General features: G+C 46.0%; 1 protein-coding gene across 8 annotated transcripts in view; it reads left to right on the top strand.

Moving 5' to 3' along the window:
* Positions 1–1433: 1433 nt before the first annotated feature.
* Positions 1434–21154, top strand: part of LOC144149352 (RNA-binding protein 25-like) — a 66195-nt gene continuing 46474 nt past the window's right edge. For 7 of the 8 annotated variants that reach the window (XM_077680922.1, XM_077680916.1, XM_077680921.1 and 4 more), the window contains exons 1-4: positions 1434–1592; positions 2183–2300; positions 7929–7972; positions 8508–8678. In XM_077680922.1, the coding sequence (XP_077537048.1) occupies positions 2210–2300; positions 7929–7972; positions 8508–8678 (306 nt within the window). In that variant the 5' untranslated portion in view covers positions 1434–1592; positions 2183–2209. Of the gene's footprint in view, positions 1593–2097; positions 2120–2182; positions 2301–7928; positions 7973–8507; positions 8679–21154 lie in introns of those variants that run through there. The other variant, XM_077680915.1, reaches the window with a different exon arrangement.

Here is a 21154-nt window from a genome sequence, read left to right as displayed (position 1 = left end):
AATTCAGCACACTGGCATTCAATCTGCACGAAATGCGAAAAGAGTTTGGGCTGCCTCATTCGACTTACACGTAACCAAACCGGCTGCATGCAAAACGAACATTTGCCTTTTAAACAACGTACTACCTTAACTTTGTACTGCTTGCAGGAACGAGTGAAAACATATCGAGCGCATACTCAAGGTTTGTCTGCAGTGAAAACAGTGAAAACTCGACAACGAAGACTGACGAACACCTGAAATCGCAGGCAGTGTCGGTCAGATGAGCCTCGCTTCAACCTTAGGCTAACGGCGCCGCCTCGCGGCGTGTGTCGGAGTTAGCCAAATTACAAGTTTTTGCTGGGGGACGCGCCGAATGGGACGGCCGGAGCAACGGCGCGCCGCCGGCAGCCGATCGCGGAGGCCACGCCCCACCGGAAGCGTTGCATGAGTAGGTGACTGACAACGAGCAGCAGTCCGACACGACGTGAGGCAGCATCCAAGTTGCAGGGCAAATAAAGATGTTTTCTCTCCCTCTCTCTCTTGATATCGTGTCAGCGGCCGAGCGGTCGTAGCTCACAAATTGAAGGCCTCAGCTGACAGTGTTTTTGGCGCAAAAACATGAAGGTCGTATTTCTGTAATAAACTGCGCACATTCGTACATACACGCACATATACATACACATACACGCATAAAGTCGCAGATGTTTCGATTTATCCGCTATGATCAGTGTTGACGGAGCAAAAGAAAAAAAAAAAAAAAAAGAAGGACTAGGTGATTTTAGGAGACCAAGGCGCCTCCTAATGTGTGCAACCAGCGCTTCGTTACAAATTCGTTCTCCCGAGGCCATAGAGTTTCCGAGGCATCTAGGCGACACGGCTGGTTCTCCTGATCGAGAAGTTGCTGAGCTGCTTAGCTGCTGAGCGGAGCGTAAAAACGCCTAAAACCTGGCTGAAATTAATGCAGCAGCGGTCGCTGGGAAAGTAATACCACAGAACAATACACGAGCTCTGCTTGGATGGCTCAGATGCTGTGCACAGAAAGTAGATCCTCGAGTGCGCTACCCGGAACCAGGGGACGTATCCATGAACGTTACGTAGGACGCCACGTTGCTAGAGGCTAGAGTGTACTAGAAGTTTTCTATGGTACACTCTAAACTCTAACGCATGGAGGAAAGCATACTTTCCTCCATGCTCTAACCGCTCTAACGTGACCGACGTGACCACGTAATCATAGAGCACGTATTCAAGCATGGAGTGACTCCATCACTGCCGATAGTGGCGCCGCTAGTGTTTACAAGCAGGTAGTACGTCTACTAAAAACAAAAACAGCCAGATCTAAATGGTAAATAATAGCCGTTAGAACGAATCTTCAGAAATTATAAAATGTATATTTTTTGTGATCCAAAATTATGTCCTTATGTGGCGCTTACCACCACACAACTCAAGAAAAATGTTTGTTGTACGCATCATCATCGTCATACGGTTTTAACATGTTTTTGTTAGTCCATCAGTTATGTGTCGTATCAATTAAGCGTTGAGCCGTGGCGTAATTTGTGCATTGTACACGCGTAAAATATTCTTTGTAAGCCGAACGACTGCAAGCTGTAACCACGGTAAGCTCGAACTTTATGCTCGTAAAATGTCATTGTAGCTTTTAGATGGGAGTTCACGAAAATACGGTGCAAAGTGCCCTGTCCCGGATAAGGCCTAGCGCTCGTTTCGTGAGATTGCGGCAAGCTGTTTTTCTCGTAAAAACTAATTGTACCTTAAACACAAGGCCGTTGCATTTATTTCTGTATTGCTATGAAACGTAGTACCCCCCGTAGTGCTGCTTTCGAATTTGACATCTTTTTTCCTCTTTTGTTGGGCTGCGCTCGTCTGATTTCGGAGTGATTGGTGACGTCTCATGGTGCTTTGTGCTATTGCTGAACTATTTTGATTTGTTTTATTGGTAATTTGGTGCATTACTTGACGTAGGAAGCTTAGTTGTAGAGATGAATGTTTTTTTGTGTGCTGTTGGTAATCTGTGTAGTTTCTGTGGACGAAAATTTTGTCCTTGCAGTGGTCGGTTGCGGTTTGCGCTCTTGGAGCAGACTCGCAGTAACCGAACTTGGCGAAGGTTGCCTGCCCGTTGCCACCAGTACGAGCGTGGTGAAGCGGTGGCTGTGAGGCGAAGTTAAAACGGCGCGTGTGTTTGTTTCAGGAGTACCGACTCGTACTTCGGGAAGACATGGCTTTCCCGCCCCACAGACCCCCGCTGGGCATGCCTGGCATGCCCGTACCACCCATGCTAGCACCGCCCTACTCCATGCCCCACATGGGTGAGACCTGCGTTGCATGCATTCTTGATCGTCTGCGCTCGATTGGGCTAACCTTCGGCGAAAGCTTTGACTGGGCACACTTCAACACGGTCTAGCGGAAATTTTTTCACAGTCCACCCTTTGAGCGAAGCATTATATGCGCGAACGGTGCTGATATTGATTTCTGCCTTCTAACGGTTTTTGTGTTATTTTCAGCAAACAGGCACCGGGTGCGTGAGTCGTTACTTAAAGCAACCGTCTCTAAGTTCACTTGCTTAAAGCAACTGTCTCTAAGTTCACTTGCACCACTGTGTTTATTGGTGTTTCGAACTCAAATACTCAAACAGTGATAAAGTTGTAAGCAACGTGCAATTATTTTACAACTGCAAGCCCACAAGTAGTGTTTGCGGCTGTACAAATCGGGTGTACAGCACACCCGATTTGCATTTTAAGAAATGCATTTTAAGAAATTTTTTTTGCGTCGTTTTTTACTGAGATAGGTGCAATACATCAAATAGAGAACTTGAAACGTTTTTTATTGTGTCTTGGAAGCACTATTTATGATGAAGCCACAGATAAGATCCCACATGTATTATTAAAAAGAGTTGTTATTAAAAAAAAAAACTACACTCGGGCTATGAGGCGAGCCCTAGTGGTGGGCTAGGATTTAATCTAGGCAACCTGGGGGCCTTTAATGCTCTAAAATCTCAATGCATGGGCGTTTTGATTTCCCCTTCATCATAAAAAATGGCTGTCGCTACTGGGATCAATCGAGTGTCCAGCCAATGCCTTAGCCATGGACCACCATTGCTGGCAGAGCCAGTGAACGTTTACTTCTTTTATTACTTTTACTTCATTTTTCTAGTGTTAGCCTGGCCCAAGCAGAAGTACCTACTGATTCATTGGCGTTCAGTCATGCAAGGGAAATTTTGCTTGTATGCATATGTAGTGCTTGTGCAGTGAGTACTAAGGCTCAGCACCTGTTGAGGCCATACTCGCTGCGGGGAGGGTGGAACTGAAGCATTAGCCACCTCTATTCTTCGCTGTGGTGTGCTTGGTGCTTGAAGTGGGAATGATTCATTTAAAAGTCACTGCTCGTGTAGGGGATACTTCAGCACAACTACACCACCTTAGTTGTACTATCGTGCTCACTATGATTTACGCCGCTTATTAGTATTCACCAGTTTGTAGAACCTTTGTCTGCTACCCCGGGGTTAAATACAAAGTACGCATTAGGAGCACAATGTCCTAATGAATCAAGCCTTAAAACGTATATGCCCATAGTCATTGTTTTGATAATATGGTTGTCCGAATACCAATGAGCACTGCAGGTCATACTATAGTGGGCACGATACTACCTACCTTTTTCATATTGGTGATGCTTAGCAAGAGAGTTGACTTAGCAAGAGAGTTGACAGCATTTTTCGATTTCTTGTCAGCAGCCTTGTAGGTCTGATGCCAACATAATTAACATAATTTTTCCCAGTCAGTAGGTAGTTGCCAAGAGAGTAGAGGAGCCTTTCATGATAGCCGCCTAGAACACAATTTTTGATCAGGTGCCTCTCCTATGGGATGATGTCTGAACTGGCTCGAGATGGGCACTTCCAGTGACCACAGAGTTATATTAGATATCCTTGTGGACCAAACGCTCTTTTGGCTTCCTGTGAATGTAAGAAAGCCTAATGAAAAAAGATATATATACCCCGAACACTCGTGAAAATGAAGTGTACGTGTAAAATAGGACAAACTTTGTTAGTCGGGCCAATAAAGGGCTGCTTGTTCTTTATGCATCATGCTTGTTATGACAACAGGTGCGACAAACACTTAACAGAAATAAAAGGTAATAAATGCAGCATTGAAATTTTTATAGCCGACTTTTTCATAAAGGCCCCAGCCACAACTGTTTTCCTGATGCTTTGTTAAACTATGTTTTTCAGCTTTTTTACATTGTAAGCCGCAGAATGTGATCGCAAGTACAACTGAGCGGGGCGAAAAGCCATTTTGAGGGGCCACTTTTGTTAAAATATTGTCTCACTAAATGCTTGGATTTTATAATTTTGCTTGCCAAAAAATTAGTGCTTGCCTTCGTGCCGTGTAGCGCCGTGCCTTCGTTTTATGGAACCAATTGTCTGACATGTGGTGTCACTCTTGTTTTCGGGCTTGGATAGCCCTGGAGACCTCACTCCAGTCCAGCGCAGGGGACATTTCTGATTTGCCTATGAAAAACTTAACGTGGTGCTTGTACGGATTTTTTTTTTTTTTCACGACTCACCGAGTGAGCATGCAATTATTACTGCTCTTTGCATAGTAAAGCTAGCTTACAAGTGCCAGAACACTTTCTGGAATTGCGTGTCATCTCAGCGCATGGTCAGTTTGAACGATGGGTGTTGAATTCTGTTTTGTCGCCATTTGCAATCAATCGAACCGCTGCTGCAAAGGCACCGTTTTTCTTTTTTATTGTCACCCTGTGGATGAGCGTAGTTTTCTTTAGAAATAATGTTACTCACTTCACATGGTTGTGCCAAAATGCTGTGCTAAACTTGTTGGAAGGGAAAGAAAACAAAAATGAACAGGAAGAGGCGCTTATAATTTCTTAATGATGAATGGTAATTTTCTAGTGATTAGGCTTACCACATAGGGATGAGGAGCTGCCCTAGTTTTACAGCTTCACTGGTGCTTAGGAAGGGTGCCTGTACGTAACCTTTCAGCCCTGAATTTCTTCTGTGCATTTTCTTTAGTATTTGGATCCAATAAGCGTAGAAACGAAAAGTTGAGCTTGTGATGCAAGTATTTAACGATTTACAGGCATGACATCAAAATAGGTCGTCATGTAAATAAAATTTAAATTTTCATCAGGAAATTCCTTTCCTTGTGTTTTCATATACTTTGTGAAGCTGTGAGCCCACACACAAAAAATAAGGCTGGTAGTGCAAGTACTAGATTTACAGACATGTCATCAAACTAGGACTTCACTGCAGTGCCGTTCTCTTTCTAGCATTCTGCTTTAGCAAAAAAAAGAACAATGGTGATATCTATCAAAAGGGGCATCCTTGAACCGTATCCTTGAAAAATAACTGTTATGGTTGTGTCCTCAAATTGCTAGAAGTCTCTTGGTTCAGGCCAAAAATATAGGATGCCAGGGCCGAAAGGGTTTAAGGAAGTCCATTGTGGTTCGCAAGGTAGAAGCTGTGGCCAACTTATTCTTGCTCATAGGAAAGAAACCTCTTTAATTTGACCACCTTCCGGCTTGTTTATCCTGGTTTTAGCGGCTGTGTTGCTTTGAGAGGACTAGATTTTGGTTCGTTGCTTCCTTCGGATGTACTAGCTGACTAAGGGGAAGTAGTGTTTTTTGGCTACTGGTTTCGGTGAATAGGAGAATTGTTTGCTGTAAGAGCTGTCGGTGCTGTGTGTCTATGCAGTGTTCGATACATTGCGGTATAGGCACTGCAGCAAAGGGAAGGCAGATTTATACATAGATGTTTGGATCGCATTAATGTTAGCAGTGGTGTCAATTTTTGCCTGAGAAACTGGACTAGGGTGGATTGTGTGGCCTGTGCTGGTGGTGACAGTTTGCGACAGCTCTCAACTGGCCAGCCACATTACACGTTGTGTGCTTGGCTCCTCAAGAGTGTGCAACATTGCCCTGACCCCATTTCGTACCTCTGCACTGTGCCTGAATGATAACTCTGGTCAGCAGCCATGCATGCTGCTTGGTGTCACTGCCATGTTTGGAGGGCCTTCAAAAGGGGACCTGCTTTGATGATTCGTCCTAGGCAGTGTGGCATGCTGCGCTTGAATGCTTGCTGGGTGCGATTCCTTGAACCGGGGAGTGTGCAGTGAAGGCGTTGTGACCTCCAGTGGTGATTGTGGTGCAGTCCATTTCCTAGCTGCTCAGTGCACTGCTGCTTTGTGGTTCAGTTGAGAGCCCCTTATGTAAACATGCCCTCGATGACCTCCCAGTGTTCCGTGAAGTTTCCACTTCATTCTGTGGATGAGGTACCCCTGTAACCAGAGCCTGGTCTTTCCCCGGAGGATCGCAGTTGGAAGCTTGAGCTGCATTATTGTGCTATGTGTAATGGGAGGAACGTGCGGAAAGCCACTCTGCTAGCCCTGTGGGGGCTTCATACTCGCGGGACTCGCTAATGGCCGCATATTGTGCATGGAAACCAATGTGTTTCTCGCTTCATGAGGCAGCCAGAGGTATTGAAGCCCAGCATGTCTTGAGCACAGCCTTGTGAAACAGGTAATCAGCGGGAACGTCACATGTGATTACTGCAAAGGACATTCTGGGGCATTCTTTGCTTGCCCCACAGTCCCTCCAACCCCCAGAGATGATACTCTGCACTGTGACCCGTGGACAAGATGGCAGGCTGTCTTAATAGTTGACTTGAGACTTGCCATGTTGATTTGTCTTTATATATCCCACATTCAGGGTTCCCCACAGAACTTTTTGAAAGGTGGTCATCTTGGGAAGAGGGGGGGCAGCTTTTGAGCATTTCAAATTGGACATTGGACGACTCTGGTCAAGTACCAGGTATTGGGTGTGCTGCGGTTTGGTGAAAAGTGGAAGCTCTTGAAATAAGAAAACGACAAGTGCAACTGTTAGTTCCAAGATTTGTATGCAACTGGCAATCTGAGACTTCAAAGCCACTTGTTTAGAGCGCCACCTTTTTCGTGTAACCAGTTGGCGGGAGGTGCAGCCCACTGCCACTGGCATTGCTTTCAACAGTGGCCGTTTTTAGTTCCTCAGGCGCGTGTCTCAAACGGGTCAGGCAGTGGGCTGGTGAAGGGGAGCAGTGGGTGGCATTTCCACTGCTGCCCACAGTGGGAGAACCCTGGGAGCATTTTGCTAAATTAAGGCTAATCGGAGCCCAGTTTTCTCATCTCCCCACACTAATGTGGTGGGCTGGTTGTCTGCATGGTTCCCTTCTTGCGTGCATGTTTTCACGTGTACGCCTTTTTCTTCTCCCGAAGTGAAACTGCCTGTTTTGGTCCCCAAAAAGCCGGTTAGCCAGAGACTGTTGAAAGCCACCCTGGTGAGCGACAGTTTGCGTGCATTGTCCCTTTTGCCACTGGTGTGGTGGTTGGGTGTTAAAGAGCATTGCGAATACTGCCTCCAAGAGAGAGGTCAGGAGACCTAAGTGAAGAGCCGTTCATTTTCTTCCTAGGCAGCTTGATAAGGCGTTCTGTGTGCACCGTGCAGCGGTAGGACACTTTGGTGACAGGGATTTCTACTCTTCTTCACCCGTGTGGCTGGTGCGTGAGCACATGCCTTACCTTGCTGCATTGTATAGCATTTGGTATGCATACCATTAAATGATCCTGCTTTGGCAGCAGAAGAGGGGTTGGGACTGAGTAAAGCAACCGTTTGCCGTGATATATAGGGCTAGGTTAGAGCTAGAGTAGGTGATGCTGTCACTAGCCACGTGGTCTTCTTCCCTCCGCCTTGAATGTTAGTGTGTGCAGCCTAGGCTGCCTTTTCTTGTGAGCTGCTCTGTGTGGGCAGTGTGCATGAGTTTTCTGTGGTCCGCTTGTGTAGAGGTGTTTGCCATGGAGTCATTCTGCACGTTTTTCTCCTCTTTGCTAAAGTTGCTCTTGTGCCAGCCTCGGTTAAATGGTGCTCTTCCCCTCTCTTTTATTTTTTTCTAGTGCCTGGAGGCATGATACCAATGGCCATGGGCGTGATGCCACCTGTGAGTACTACAACCACGGATGCCTTTTGTGGGCCGCCTTTTGACGGAATGTGAAATGTGTGAAAGCCTCGTTCGGGTTTGCAGTGCCCATATGCTTAGAGCCGCCCACAATGCGCAGATAACTCTGGGCAGGGAAAAGCATGCCAAGAATTTTCTGGTGTGCGACTTGTTGTGAAATGCCTTACTAAAGAGCGTGGGGCAATTTCTGCACGAAGATGACTTGCTAATTTGTTAGCAGGAACTTGGGTACTTATGTAAGTGAAAGGGCATATTTTTTCTGCACCGTTGTTCCAACCTAATGTGCAGGTTGCGCTTCGGGAAGGGTGATTTGACCTAGCGATCAGCTCGTGCTCATTTTCAGATGTAGCTTACCTGGTGACGTACTGTTTGCTGTGCCCTTGGCTGGCTTATGTAGAAGAGGAGATACTACTGACAGAGATGCTCGGGCTATTATTGCCCAGTATTTGTCACAGATTAGTTGTTGCTGCCTGCGCTTTCAGTCTTGAAGCCCCTCTTCCTGTTCCTTCCATTGCAGATGATGGCACACGTGGCCGTGACGGTACCTCCGTCGATTCCGATTTTGGCGCAGCCGCCGCAGCAGCCTTCGCCGCAGCCGCGCTCGCAAGGCAAGCGTGGCCACGGCTCAGGCTCTGGCTCGGCGGTCATCGAGAAGAAGCCGCTTGTGCGCCGGAACCAGCAGTCGGCGGTGAGTGCCAATTGTTACTCTGTGCCAGGTCGAGTGGCAGGCTTTCCGACAAGCTTGTCGGTGCAAAGGCGTGCCTTAGCACCACCCAAACCAATTGCTGTAAAGTTTTCCGTGTGGATGTCTGCAGGCTCACCTGCATGTAATGGTTGCTCAGTGTAGGGGAGCTAACCCACGCAGCCGCGTTGCTGTGGAAGTTGTGATTGGGGGCCGATGAAGTTTTATGGGCCGCTGCCAAGCAGGACAGGATGGCAGTTTGAGTAGACCGTCGTTGCTAGAGATTTGTGGGCAGATCAGGTGTCCAGAAAGGAAGCTGCCGCCCATACTTGCCTGACACTCGTGGATTTGCTGCTGATTAGGCCAAATCGCTGTTACATAAGCTGCGGGGTCGCCGAGTATCTAGAAAAGTGCCTCAGGCTCATTGGAACGTCCCCATGGGGGGAGGAGATGGATACAGAGTGGGAGCTCTGTGCGACGTGCAACACAGATTCCTTGCCTGCTCGCTCCCTTTCTAGTCGAGAGTGATTTTTGCATTTCATACACTCGTTTTCAGACAACAGCAAACTGGTTTTCATCTATTCTTTTATTCACATACTCTCAGTGCATTGGTGCAGGGGAAAAACAAAGAAAAAAAGGATCAGAAAAAAAGAAAGCGACGATATGTTGCTGTAGACGAAACTCAGATCACCCGCATTCCAAAATTGATATTGGTGGGATGAAAAGAAACAAACGAGGTTTTCAAGGAAAGGGCGACATAGGGAAGCACTGGGATAGGATACAATAATAGAAATGTCCAACTTATAAGAATGCCCATATTTCCAGAGCCCGGAGGTACGTAAATTTTGACCCTTGTAAGTTCCAGACAAGGTCAGTTTTAACAGCGAAGCTGTGTAGTAAATGGCAATTTTTCGTGTCCGCAGTTAAAAATACCAGGAAATTGCCGAATGCGCGCACGTGAGTGCGGGGCGACTGTCTGGCAGTAAACAAAACCAAGAAAATGCCTAGCGCTCGTGCTTGCGTGCCTTGCTACGATCGCCCAGCGTCCCCTGTGCATGTTTGTCAAGCCAAGCATACCCACTTAGGAAGATTAGCCAAGATTGCGGTGACTGCCCGGCAGTTAAAAACCCCAAAAGATGCTGAGGGCTTGGGTGTGCGAGCCTTGACATTTGTCAAGCCAAGGATACCCGCTTGAGTGAGGAGATTGGCCAAGATTGGCCCTCCAGCGTTCACGTTAATCCGGGCAACACTTGCTTGGAATGAGAAAGAATTCAACGTTCTTGCTCGGAACGAGAAAGATGCGTCATAGCGTACGCCCCTCCAAGGTGATGTCCAATAATTATCACTTCTAAGATAAGGAAGAAAGCTCACTTATAGCAACAATGATGGAGTTGTTGAAAGGTTGTTGCGGCAGCGAAAAAGAAGCAAATCGGCTGCAGTCGTGGACGTAAACCGTCGTGAAGGTTGTGTATAGTTTCGCTACCTTCAAGTCTTCACGTCAGTGTGATCTTCCTTCATTTTTTCATTTGGAAAGGTACTCCAGGTCTTTAACTAAGCTTATGCAGCAGTTGTCGAAAGGAGGAAAAAATATATACAAAAAGGAAATTATGTTTTCTGCAAAAAAAAAGTTCACATTACAAGAAAAGGAGGGAAGGCATAGGCATCGTAGCGTAACTGACTTCAGCCACATATTGATAGAAACTATCTGTACACATATATCTACAAATACAGTGAACCAGTGTGTACAAGGCAGGGTAAATATTTTGCAGCTGCATTTGCCTACTCTATGGTATGTTTTGTCTGGCTGCCCGAATAGGTCAGATCTAGCACATCATTTTTTTAATAGAATAAACGTAACGTTACGCGCATCATGGATGATGTAATAAAAGTAGCAGAGAGTTCTTTAGGGGGAGTTGTACGCTCACAACATTGGACCAGGAGACAGTACTGAAAGGACTAACTTGGTTTGCAAGGTTCCAGTAATAACTAAAGATGAGGTCAAAAAGATGCATAAAGGCCAGCTGCAGTGAAAATTTAGATTCCTTAAGGAGCCATGAAGAGAAAATACAACTTCGTTTAATTTGAAAGAACTAGGATTCAGGAGAGACATTTTTTTTACCTGAACTGGCTGCACTGGTGCAAGCAGTGCTGCATATGTTCATTTTTTTTACTAATTGATATCCTCAGTAGCACTCTGCACTGGTCTGCATGACACTGCACTAATCTGCACCAGTTCAGGTAAAAAAAATGTCTCTAGTATCTCACTCAGCTCCATTACAGCCCCAAAAGATGTTTTTTAACGAAAAAAAAAAGCAAGAAGTATTTAAAAACTTTCAAATTTTGCGCCACAGTGACGTGTTATGAGCAAGAATGATGTCATACGGGCCAACAATAAAACATAATTTTCAGTGCGTTAACTGCATGTTAGCATTCAAGTAATGTGGTCAAATGGAACTAGAGGCCCCATTACAGACGTCCAGTTGTGTGTCGTCGCGACAGGTCAGTTAGGCGGCCACCAATCGCACAAACAAGGTTCCGTGACGTCGTAGAAAAGTTGCGGGAAATTGGCTAGGGGGTCGTGACTGCTTCACACGTTTTCTTTCATATCTCCGCTATTTGTTCGAAGATTGCGATGATATTGGTATCATTGTTATCGGGGTTACGCAGTCTTTCTAATATACCCAACTTGTATTTTGTCTTCATGGCTCCTTAAAAGACCATGAAGACAAAACACAAGTTTGGTTCATTAAATAGATTGCCTCGTTAGAATCAAACTGACACCACTTTTAATGTAAACTTCGCTCGAATAAGCGATATTGTCACGAAGCCAAAGACGACGCAGTTGTCTTGAAGGAAAACACGTTTATTGGAGCGAACTTGTGCCCCCCTAACAATGCAAAGAATACACAGGTGGCGAAGCAGCAGTCAACAAAGTGACGTGTAGGCGAGTGTCAGAGAATCGAATACCGCAGCATTTGCTCTGCAGGCATTTATCTTCCAGCGCGAGTGTTTCTGGAACCGTCGATTTACATCCAGAACATTGTAGATCAAAGAAGATTATTCTGGGCTAGCGGCGTTAGGTCGAAACGCTCTCCGTATCAGAATGAGATAACCCGTGCGGCATAAAAATAAAGAATGGAACACGCGCTTCGCTTGGTACACAGATAACAGCCGGGCGCGGCCGGGCGGTAAAAACAAAATATAAACAAACAAACCCAATGCATGGTTCGCGGCAGTATAATTAGGAAGAAAGGGAATGGCCATGCGACCCACTAGCTCATTTCCCACAACAGAACCTATGATGTGATATCAGCCAGCTCTACGATTGGCGGAGGTAGCAAAAGCAAACGCAGATTAGGCAGAACTTATCAGCTTACTGAACGAGCTATTTGCGCTTAAAATTTAGCGCACAATCGTTTTATATGAGTAAGGATGGTGTGACAAACTGATAGTTACGAAAGCACACATAGAAGTACTGATGCGTACTGCTGTTGGTGCTGCACAGCACTGCGGGGCATTGGGGTTGTCTCAGGTGACACTGGCCAATTGACTCTTTCGTGACCATATTTGTCGTGAACAGTCTTTCGTGACCATATTTGTCGAGCGAGCACTATGTTTCACAAAACGATTATTTTCTCCCAGAACAAAAACAAGCCAGGTTTAAATACGGTCGGAAACAAACCCAAGGCAGAAAACGGCTTGCAGCGGTATGGTGGCGCCATCTAGGTTCACTAACGGTAAGCAAGGCTTCGGAATCGGCTGCACAGCGGTCGGTTCCTGTGATGTCATTGCGGACCATGAAAACAAACGATTTAGCCTGAAAATCAAAATTTTAACCTAAATTGATTAATTTCTCAGTGAATAAAGCATCGTTTGTATCCGGACAAGCGCTGGGGGCACTATAGAACATGAAATCTTTTGAACAAAGCAAACTTGTATTTTTGTCTTCATGGCTCCTTTAGCACTTTCATGACCGTGGAAAAATCGGTTGTTTCGGGTGCTCCAGAAGATATTTTTTTCTTGCCACAGAAAAGAATTGATGCTGAAGTGTAAGATACGAAATAATAGAGAAAGAATAGGGCTTTCTAACAGTGATAATTTCAAACAGATTCATACAAATTTTATAAAAAATTATCAACAAGAAAAGTAACAAAAAGAAAAAAATAACATCAATGCCACTTTGCACAGGGCACACACAAAAAATTTTGCAACATACAATTTGAACATAAGGGCTTTATAAAGTAATACTGCAAAAATGAGCTCTGTAAGTACAAAAGTGTTTTACATACATACAATTATATAAACACTAGTGCCTACTGGTTGTTTTTGTTTAGTCCAGGAAATATATATTTTTTTTTGTGCCACAGAACTTCATGGATGCTCATGATAGAGGAAGAATGGGGCTTTCCAACAGTAGTAATTTTAAACAACAGATACATTACGAACTTTATCAAAAAATTGTGAAAACCAAAAAAGTAACACAATGAAAAAAATTGATAACCTTAATGGTACTTTGCACACGGTAGACACAAAAAAAATTTGAAATATACACTTTGAACATTAAACGCTTATAGAATATTACTGCGAATATAAGCAGTGTAAGTAAAAAAGTTGTTTACATACAAAAATATAAATATAAACACGAACACCGTGGGCTTCTCCAGAGCGCTACGCCAAGGTCAACTCCGGGTCATCTTCGCGGACAAAACTCAAACATCTGTGCAGCTGACGCCAAATGACCTGGCTCGAACGAAGTCGACACCCTGCAGATAAAAAGTGTGACCTTTAGAACAGGGCCGGATCTGTTTGCAACAAAGTGCGCCCGCGATAGAGCGACCTGAGAAGGAAGCGAAAACCACCCGCACACACCTGGTGGTGGTTTGAGGTGACTTGATGCACTTTCGCTGTTCGTAGTAATGTCTGACGAATTGAAGTAGTTTTCCGTGTCTGTGCTACTACCATCATGCTCAGATATATCGTAATCCGTCGAAATTCGCCGTTCGCGCGAAGCATTGGCGAGCGGCGGCGACACCATAACTGAAACGACAGGAGCTCGTCCCCCTCGTGGCAGAAAAACGAAACTGAAAAGCGAAACTCATAAAATACTTCCTCCTTTACCATTTGGATGGCGTTAGCGGTCCAGAAGCGCTCGGAGAGCGCCAAAATTTGAATTTGTGTTCATCGATAGCATGCTATCGATGGAAATGGGCGCGGTCACGAAAGTGTTAAAATGCTGTTTTAATATAGTTTGATGACAGAAGATGGAGTTGCAGGATACGATGCCTGAAATATGTGCCGGCACTGCAGGCATGAAATTGAGAAGAGAATGGCTATTATATGACCGGGCGGAAGTGATGTTACAGCTGTCTGAGCAAGCGGTACAAGTGAGCCCAGCCCGCCACTTGAATTAGAGCACAAGCATGCGTGCGTCCGCTCTAGCAGAAGCGCTATGAGCACAGCTGCTTCTGGGGCCAGCTACCCGGTCAACAGGCCAGCCCAGCTGAAGGCGGTCACTTGCGCTTGACGACTGTTTGCACACTATGCCGGTAGGTGCAACGGCAACTACGGGGCTGTTGTGGCAGCTTATTGATAAACTACCAATCGTGTCCCTGTTGTGTTTTTGCCAAATGGGAGTTCTGCTGCAGGAGACGACAGGATAACTATGGGTGGCCCAAAGGAGGGAGGAAGTGTTGCACTGGGAAACCCGCAAAAATAAGCTAAAAATGCCCCAGGTCTTTAAAGGTTCCCTCAGCTTGGAAGAGCACCAGCTTAATGCTGATTCACGAGAAGGGAGGTGTCGTAGTGCAGAATAGCAGGCCGACCAGTGTACTCTCTGTTGTGTGCAAGTTGCTTACTAAGGCAATAAATTGCCCGCGTAAGTGGCAACCTTGATTTCCAACCACCCGACTGGCTTCAGCAAAGGCTACTACTCAACAACGGGGCACATCCAGGCAGTCATTCAAGTAGTAGATAAGTCGGTACAATATAATAAACCCTTTTTAGATTGCATTGAAAGATTGCAAAAAAGCGTTTGATTCTGTGGACACAGCTGCAATACTGGAACCATTGCAGCCCCAGGGAGTAGAGGAGGCTGACAATCTAGCAAAACTTGTTGGGGGGCTAGTTGGTTCACAATTCTAAAATATGTTGAAGCACAAAATAACCAAGACCATACACAAGGAAGAATAGACAGGACACGTGTTTGTCCGGTCTCTTCTTCCTTGTGCATCGTCCAGGTTATTTTGTGCCTAAAAATGTTTGATAAGTAGAGGAGACATACATAAGACCCCTGGGATCTCTTGGAGGAGAGCTGAAAAGACCAGACTGATGCGATTGTTGCGGATGTCTTGTCGCCACTGTTTTAGGTGTGAAGCACCTTAGGACTTCGCTTTGTCCGTGTTTCGGCATCCGTGTACACAGTGTTATGAACCGAATATGTGTATGTCAGCCCACCTAAAAGGTTGTGGGATTGGATTGGATTAAAATGGATTGGATTGGATTGGAATTGTTTATACTGTACTCACATGCGTTGTCACTCATTTACATGTGCGAGTGGGCAATGCCGCGGGTGATTTTGTGGTAAGAACAATCCCCAGTGCTTCGCCCACTCGTCATGCTTCACTTCGTGGAGATGCGTGAATTTTTTTACTTCTTCTTTCACTCACCCCACAATACTAGTGATGCGCTACCAACATTGTTGTCCTCTTTCTGTCCTTTCAAAAATAAACGGGGAACACGGCATAACGCCTTTGCAGGTTTTAACTTAAGGGATGCATGGGCAGGATAATTATTTACACAAGGATTTGTTCACAGCTTGCCCATGAAAGTATGTTCAAAAAGCTTGATGATAGGAGGTAACAAAGAACGTTTGAGACAGTTGCAATTTGCAGATGACTATCTTGCTCAGTGAATCAGGAGAACACCTGCAAGAAATGGCTGAGGAGCTGCACACAGAAAGCCCTCTAGTAGGATTAAAGATGAATGTGAAGAGATCAGAAGTCGTGTTCGACAGACCTGCACAAAGCATCATCACTAGCCTAGTTAACGGAATGCTTTAATTAAGAGGGAGTTGAACATAGCTATATTAGACAAGTTGTCAGTGCTGATCCGAGCCATGAGGGAGAAAGCTGGCGTAGCGTTGTAAACATTCGGCAGGCATTCTCACTTAACAAACAGTGGGCTTTTATCTCTCTAATTGAAAAGAATTGTCTACAACCAATGTGTAGTGCCGGTAAAGACCAAACTTGGCGCTTTACCTTAAGAGGAAACCTGGGTCACCCCGATAAGCCATGGAAGGAATAGAGTAAGTAAGGTCTAGGGGATAGGGAATTAGCATCTTTCTTGGATTAGGGAACAATGTGGGGTAAAAGTAATCATGGCTCAAATTATCAGAAAGTAGGCTTGGACCAGGCATATAATGCAGAAAAAAACTGACAGGTGATCCATCTGAGTGGCTACCTGAGGGACAAAATAAGAAAGTTTGGGTCCAAAGTTAGAGAAAAAGTATGGCAACAATTAAAAACTCACACTGACCATGAATGTTAAAAAAAAGTGCGATAAAATAAAATTATAATACTAGTTCTTACACATCTTGATTTTACAGCGGCGTAAAACATTCACGCAAGTAAGGAAAAAAATGCTTCCTTCTTAGTCTATTGTGGTTTATTTTTGTGTTGAAATAAGTTTTTTAACGCGTATTTAGTATGGACGCGTAGAACTCGCGCTGTGGAAGTTTCTCATTAGGATTGCCCATTTTTTGTCTACTTTTTTGTTCCTGTAGTTTGGAATAATTCTGGCTCCCATATTGAGCAGTTGTCTCTATGGATGTAAGAACGTTGTTCTCTGTGTTTTTTTGTAAAGGGATGTTTCTGTAAGTAGTAGTCGAAGTTGTCTGCTAACTCGTTACACATCATTTCGACTGGTTGATGTAAGTAATGTGAAAGTGGAAGGGGAGTCAAACATGTCCAGGCCGTGCAGGCATGTGCAAGAACTGGACGCACATTTTTGTTTATGTATAGTAGTTGTGTCACAATGGGACTCCACGCATATGCACCCTGATGGGTCGGTATAGTGATGGCTGAACCACATGCGCAAAAAAAAGGGTGAACGATTTATTATAAGCCGCCACCGTGTGCATGGGCTAGCGCCCGCTTCTTTGTTGTTGTTAACACTTTTGACAACTGTACATATGCAGAACGAAAATTTAGTTAGTTCGGACATACTTTGATTACAGTATAATGATTCCCTTGTGTAAGGTGGGAAAAGCGAGAAACAAATGGGAAACTGTTGCCTTGAGAGCAGCAGCCGTCGGTGAGGGCCCCTTGAATGAGCGCCACCTAATTACCTTTCGCCAGTGCAGCCGCGTGATGCACATGTGGCTGTTGGCTTCGCACATCCTCTTAGCAGATGGTTAAGGCTCTTATTAGCGTGTGTGGCCTAACACGAGTGCACATCAGCGCCTGCATCTCTTGCCTGTACCTCGTACGCCTTTGTTTACAAGCGTGTCATCCGTCTGTATATGGTAATCACATAAGTTTAGCCGGATATTTCATCTAGCAGCATTGAAAACTGCCATGACAGTGCCCGCCATGTCTGTGCATGCGTCCGCATCTCGCAGAAGAAAGAACAGGCCCCGGCGTTCGTCGTCTGCGGCATGGCCGAGAAGCGGGTAATAGTGGTTATTACCCGATTCTCCGCCATGGCGCCAACGGATATGAATAATCAGGGACGTTTTGTAGTAATGCTGTACTTGCCCTTGAGAGCTCCGTATAACTGCCACAGAATGGAGCTGCGGTTGTGAACGAGAAAGCAACCCGACAGACAAAATGCGTACGCTGCACCGCAGTTGCCTGCAAACAAGGGTATTGACACAGGTGCGCCCACACTTTGCCCACGGCTCAGTCGTTCTGCACAAAAGCCAAATAATGCTTTTGAAGAAATTGTGACTGTTCCCGCACACACCGATTGAGATACAACAGTAGCGTAGCGGGGAGTGCATTGTCATCTACGGCATTGTTTTTTCGTGGCCCCCCACAACGAGACTAGCGACATCTGTCGGCAAGTGGCGGAGCATGTGGGCTTGACGGGACTGAGAGGGCCAACGTGGGATACGGGGTTTCACCACGCCCGTGAAACGCCCCAACCAATATGCCCCAGAGAGGTTCGCGGCGTCGGCGAGGGAGACACCGCGACGGGTTCGATTCACCAACAAAGGCGACGGCAGACTCCAAAGGGCCGGGATGAACCGGGAGGTTTATTGGCCGAAAGGTACAGCGCATAATGAACGCCAAGACGGGGCTAAAAACCACGCTACCGACGCGCGCCTCAAGGCCCCGCCCAAACGGGCGGCTATTGCCGAGGTTGCACGTGGGCCACTCGCGAGGTAGGAATAGGCCTACCTCGTGCGTCCGACCAGGGTCAAAGCTGGCCCCGACCGAGTGACGCAGCGGAGAGGCGACGGGACGGGCAGCGCCCCCGTTCTCCATGTCCTCCAGTCTCCCCTCCAAGAACAAGAGGCCTAAGAGACCAGCGCAGTGCGCGCGCCGCACATATAAAGGCGTGGAGGAAAGGAGGCAGGCTCCTGGGCGAGGAATGACAGCGGCGGTGGGACGATTGGTGCCCGCCGGCGCGTCGGCCCGCGAGGTGACGTCACGTGTGCGGGACAATGCGCTTGTTTGAAGGCCATGCTCGCGGGAAGAGAAGGGGATCTAAAAGATCCCCACAAGCATACACTGTCGACTTAGCAACACAGGCACTGACATGGCGGCGCTCACACATGGTTGCCGGCATGGGCACCACACCAGGGAATACAACCTATGGAGTGTCTCCTAATTTGGCTGGCACCTGTTTTAAGTTTCGCCAGAGAAAATTGAGCGGTCAACTAGCCTTTGGGGCGGGCGGGGGGGGATGAAATTGTCTTGTTTGCCAGGAAGAATCGTTCGTTGGTGCTACTGCCAGGTATTTAAACAATGCAATCATGGCAGGTTGGTTTTATTAAAGAAATAATCTGCAATGGTGACAACCATTTGTATCGGGGGCTATCGTTTTAATGTGAAAGCAGCAATTACTGTATTTACTCGATTCTAATGCACACCTTTCTTCCCGAAAAATATCACGAAATTGCATGCGAGTTAGAATCGAGCATTAACTGAAACAGCACTAGTGGCTGCTTATCATTATCGACTTAGCAGGCGTTGGACAGCTGCGAACATTGCGCAGTTTTGATACCATTCCATTTTCCTGCACCAGGCTGCTCTAAAACTGTGAAAATTGTAAAAGCTGCGCCAAGCTGCTCCAAAGCAGCCTGAAAAGCTGATTTTGGCTTTCACATCTGTTTCAAAGGGGAAAAAGGCAAAGCTGATGACATGATTTTCCGTAGGTGGTGCTGTTTTTAGGGGGGACGGCGTGATGAGATTTTGGTCTCGTAAGGTGAGCAGAGTCCTCGTCTCCTGCCTTTCGGTCACCTCTTATTATCGTTGCTCACTTGCAAAATGCACGAGCGGCAGTCAGGCGAAATGAAACAAATGATTGGTTCTAAGCTGTGATTGGCTCCCCGGCAGGGTTTGTTGAAAGGGAATTCCCTATTGGGCGTTGCTATTGCTATAAAGATGCTGATGCGTTGCGCCAATATTTTCCCTTGTTTAGGTTACACTGTTAGCTGGACTCCTGTTTAGTAATTTTATCTATTGTGGTACTGAACAGTTACGTTAACATGGGGATAATGCTGAGAACACATGCCCGGTTAACTGTTTCGCTGCCACGGGAAATTGATCGATTTTTAGGGTGTAAGAAAATTTTTTCTGTCATATTGATTAGGCGCATATTGCAGCGGGCAGTGTCCCTCGTGGGTGATTTACCATATAGATAGTATTCACTGAAAAGCTTGGCTGTCAATTTCTTCACTTGGCAACATTGGAAATGACCATGTCTGTGCTGCTTCGGCAGAGTATGGCTTGTGCCACTGCGCTTCGCAGGAAAAACAACACCGGCGTGCGTCGTCTGCTCCGTTTCAACCCGATTCTCAGCAGTGGTGTCAACAGATATATTGTTAATCACGCTCACTTGGCAGTAGAGGCATTACTTTGCATTCGGTGGGGGACAGTTTGGAACATCACACACACATCGTGTGCTTAGTACGGACAAGTATTGCAATCTCGTGGAGCTGAACGTTACCAGTGACGGCACTCGCACATGTTCACTCGCATGCGTATCAGGCTAGCAAATACAACCTTAGAACGTTGAGACTAGAGGGTGATGAAAGCCGCCCTTGCACGATAATGAATGTTCTTGCATCCATGAACGGCTTGTTCTGTGAAGAGAACTTTTGCACTTTTTCTTTTTTTCGATTGCCAAAATCGGGTGCACGTTACAATTTAGGGCGAAATACGTAACGCCGGAGGTTGAAAATCTGGCGTCCCTGGCACAAAGACTACACACATCGTCAACGGCTCAAAGATTGAAAAACAGGGTAATTGAGCTGAAAAGAAAATTTGCTAAATTTGGGTCTGGGTGCGATCCAAACCAGGGCCCCCTGAAATTGGAGGCAAGCACTCAACCCCAACACCTCTGCTCCGCGACTCTTAGTGAATGTGCCACGGAGGCCTTCGGCTTAAAAATGTAACGTGTTAGAAGTATGTGTGGACTCCTATCCTATTTCAGTGTGCTAATCACAGAAGTAGCTATTAGGCAAGTAGGAAAGCACATTTCCCCTAAGTGTGCACTTTGCTTGGCAATGCGAGTGCAGAAAAAAAAAAAAGAAAATGCAAAAGGAAAATGGTAAGATTGTAAACGGACACACAACCAGCGATTGTACACCAATGCTTGTGCAATCACTACACTGTAAGGACTGCTTAGCTGTGCTCATAATTTTTTAACGAGCCAATGCCGCCTGTATAATCATTGCCTAACACAGCGAAAAATGACCCAACAGCCACACTTCGCTCTCTACTACCCTTTCCCATTCCGTAGCTTTCGTGCGTGCTTTCATGTCGGTCAGCCAGCACCGCTTCTGGAACCTCTACAAAATAGTTGACAGGTTGTCTAGTGTTCCCCAGGCAGCGCTCTTACGCCTTCTTGTTTTTCACCATGCCTGTCTGTCTTGGTCTGTCTTGCAAAACCACTTGTGCTGCCGCAGGCTGATGCCGGCTTTGCGCTCTTACCTACTTGGATCGCGGGCCCTATTTTTGGGGTGGTGAATCACCTCTGTAGTCGGGAGTATTAACTCTATGCCTTCTGCACTTCGGCCTTGTTTTGTCCATGCTGTTCGCACTCCGCATCGGTACACACTTTTAAATTTGAGGACTGTACTGTAGAAGCTACTGGACAGTGCAGCTGTTACAAGCACGTGATATTTCTTGGAAAGTAATGGTTGAAGTGAGCGCTTGAACAAAAAATGTGCACGCAAGTTTTCCTTCACCGAATCCTCCAGAGAGAAAAATATCGACAAAATAATGCCGTACCATCCGAAAATATAATTTTTCTGT

The sequence above is a fragment of the Haemaphysalis longicornis genome, unplaced genomic scaffold (assembly GCF_048455015.1).
Source record: "Haemaphysalis longicornis isolate Haplotype H1 unplaced genomic scaffold, Haemaphysalis longicornis Haplotype H1 scaffold_8, whole genome shotgun sequence".
NCBI classification, from domain to species: domain Eukaryota; kingdom Metazoa; phylum Arthropoda; class Arachnida; order Ixodida; family Ixodidae; genus Haemaphysalis; species Haemaphysalis longicornis.
Note: the sequence above shows the minus strand (reverse complement) of the source record. Positions and strands in the feature narration are given on the sequence as shown.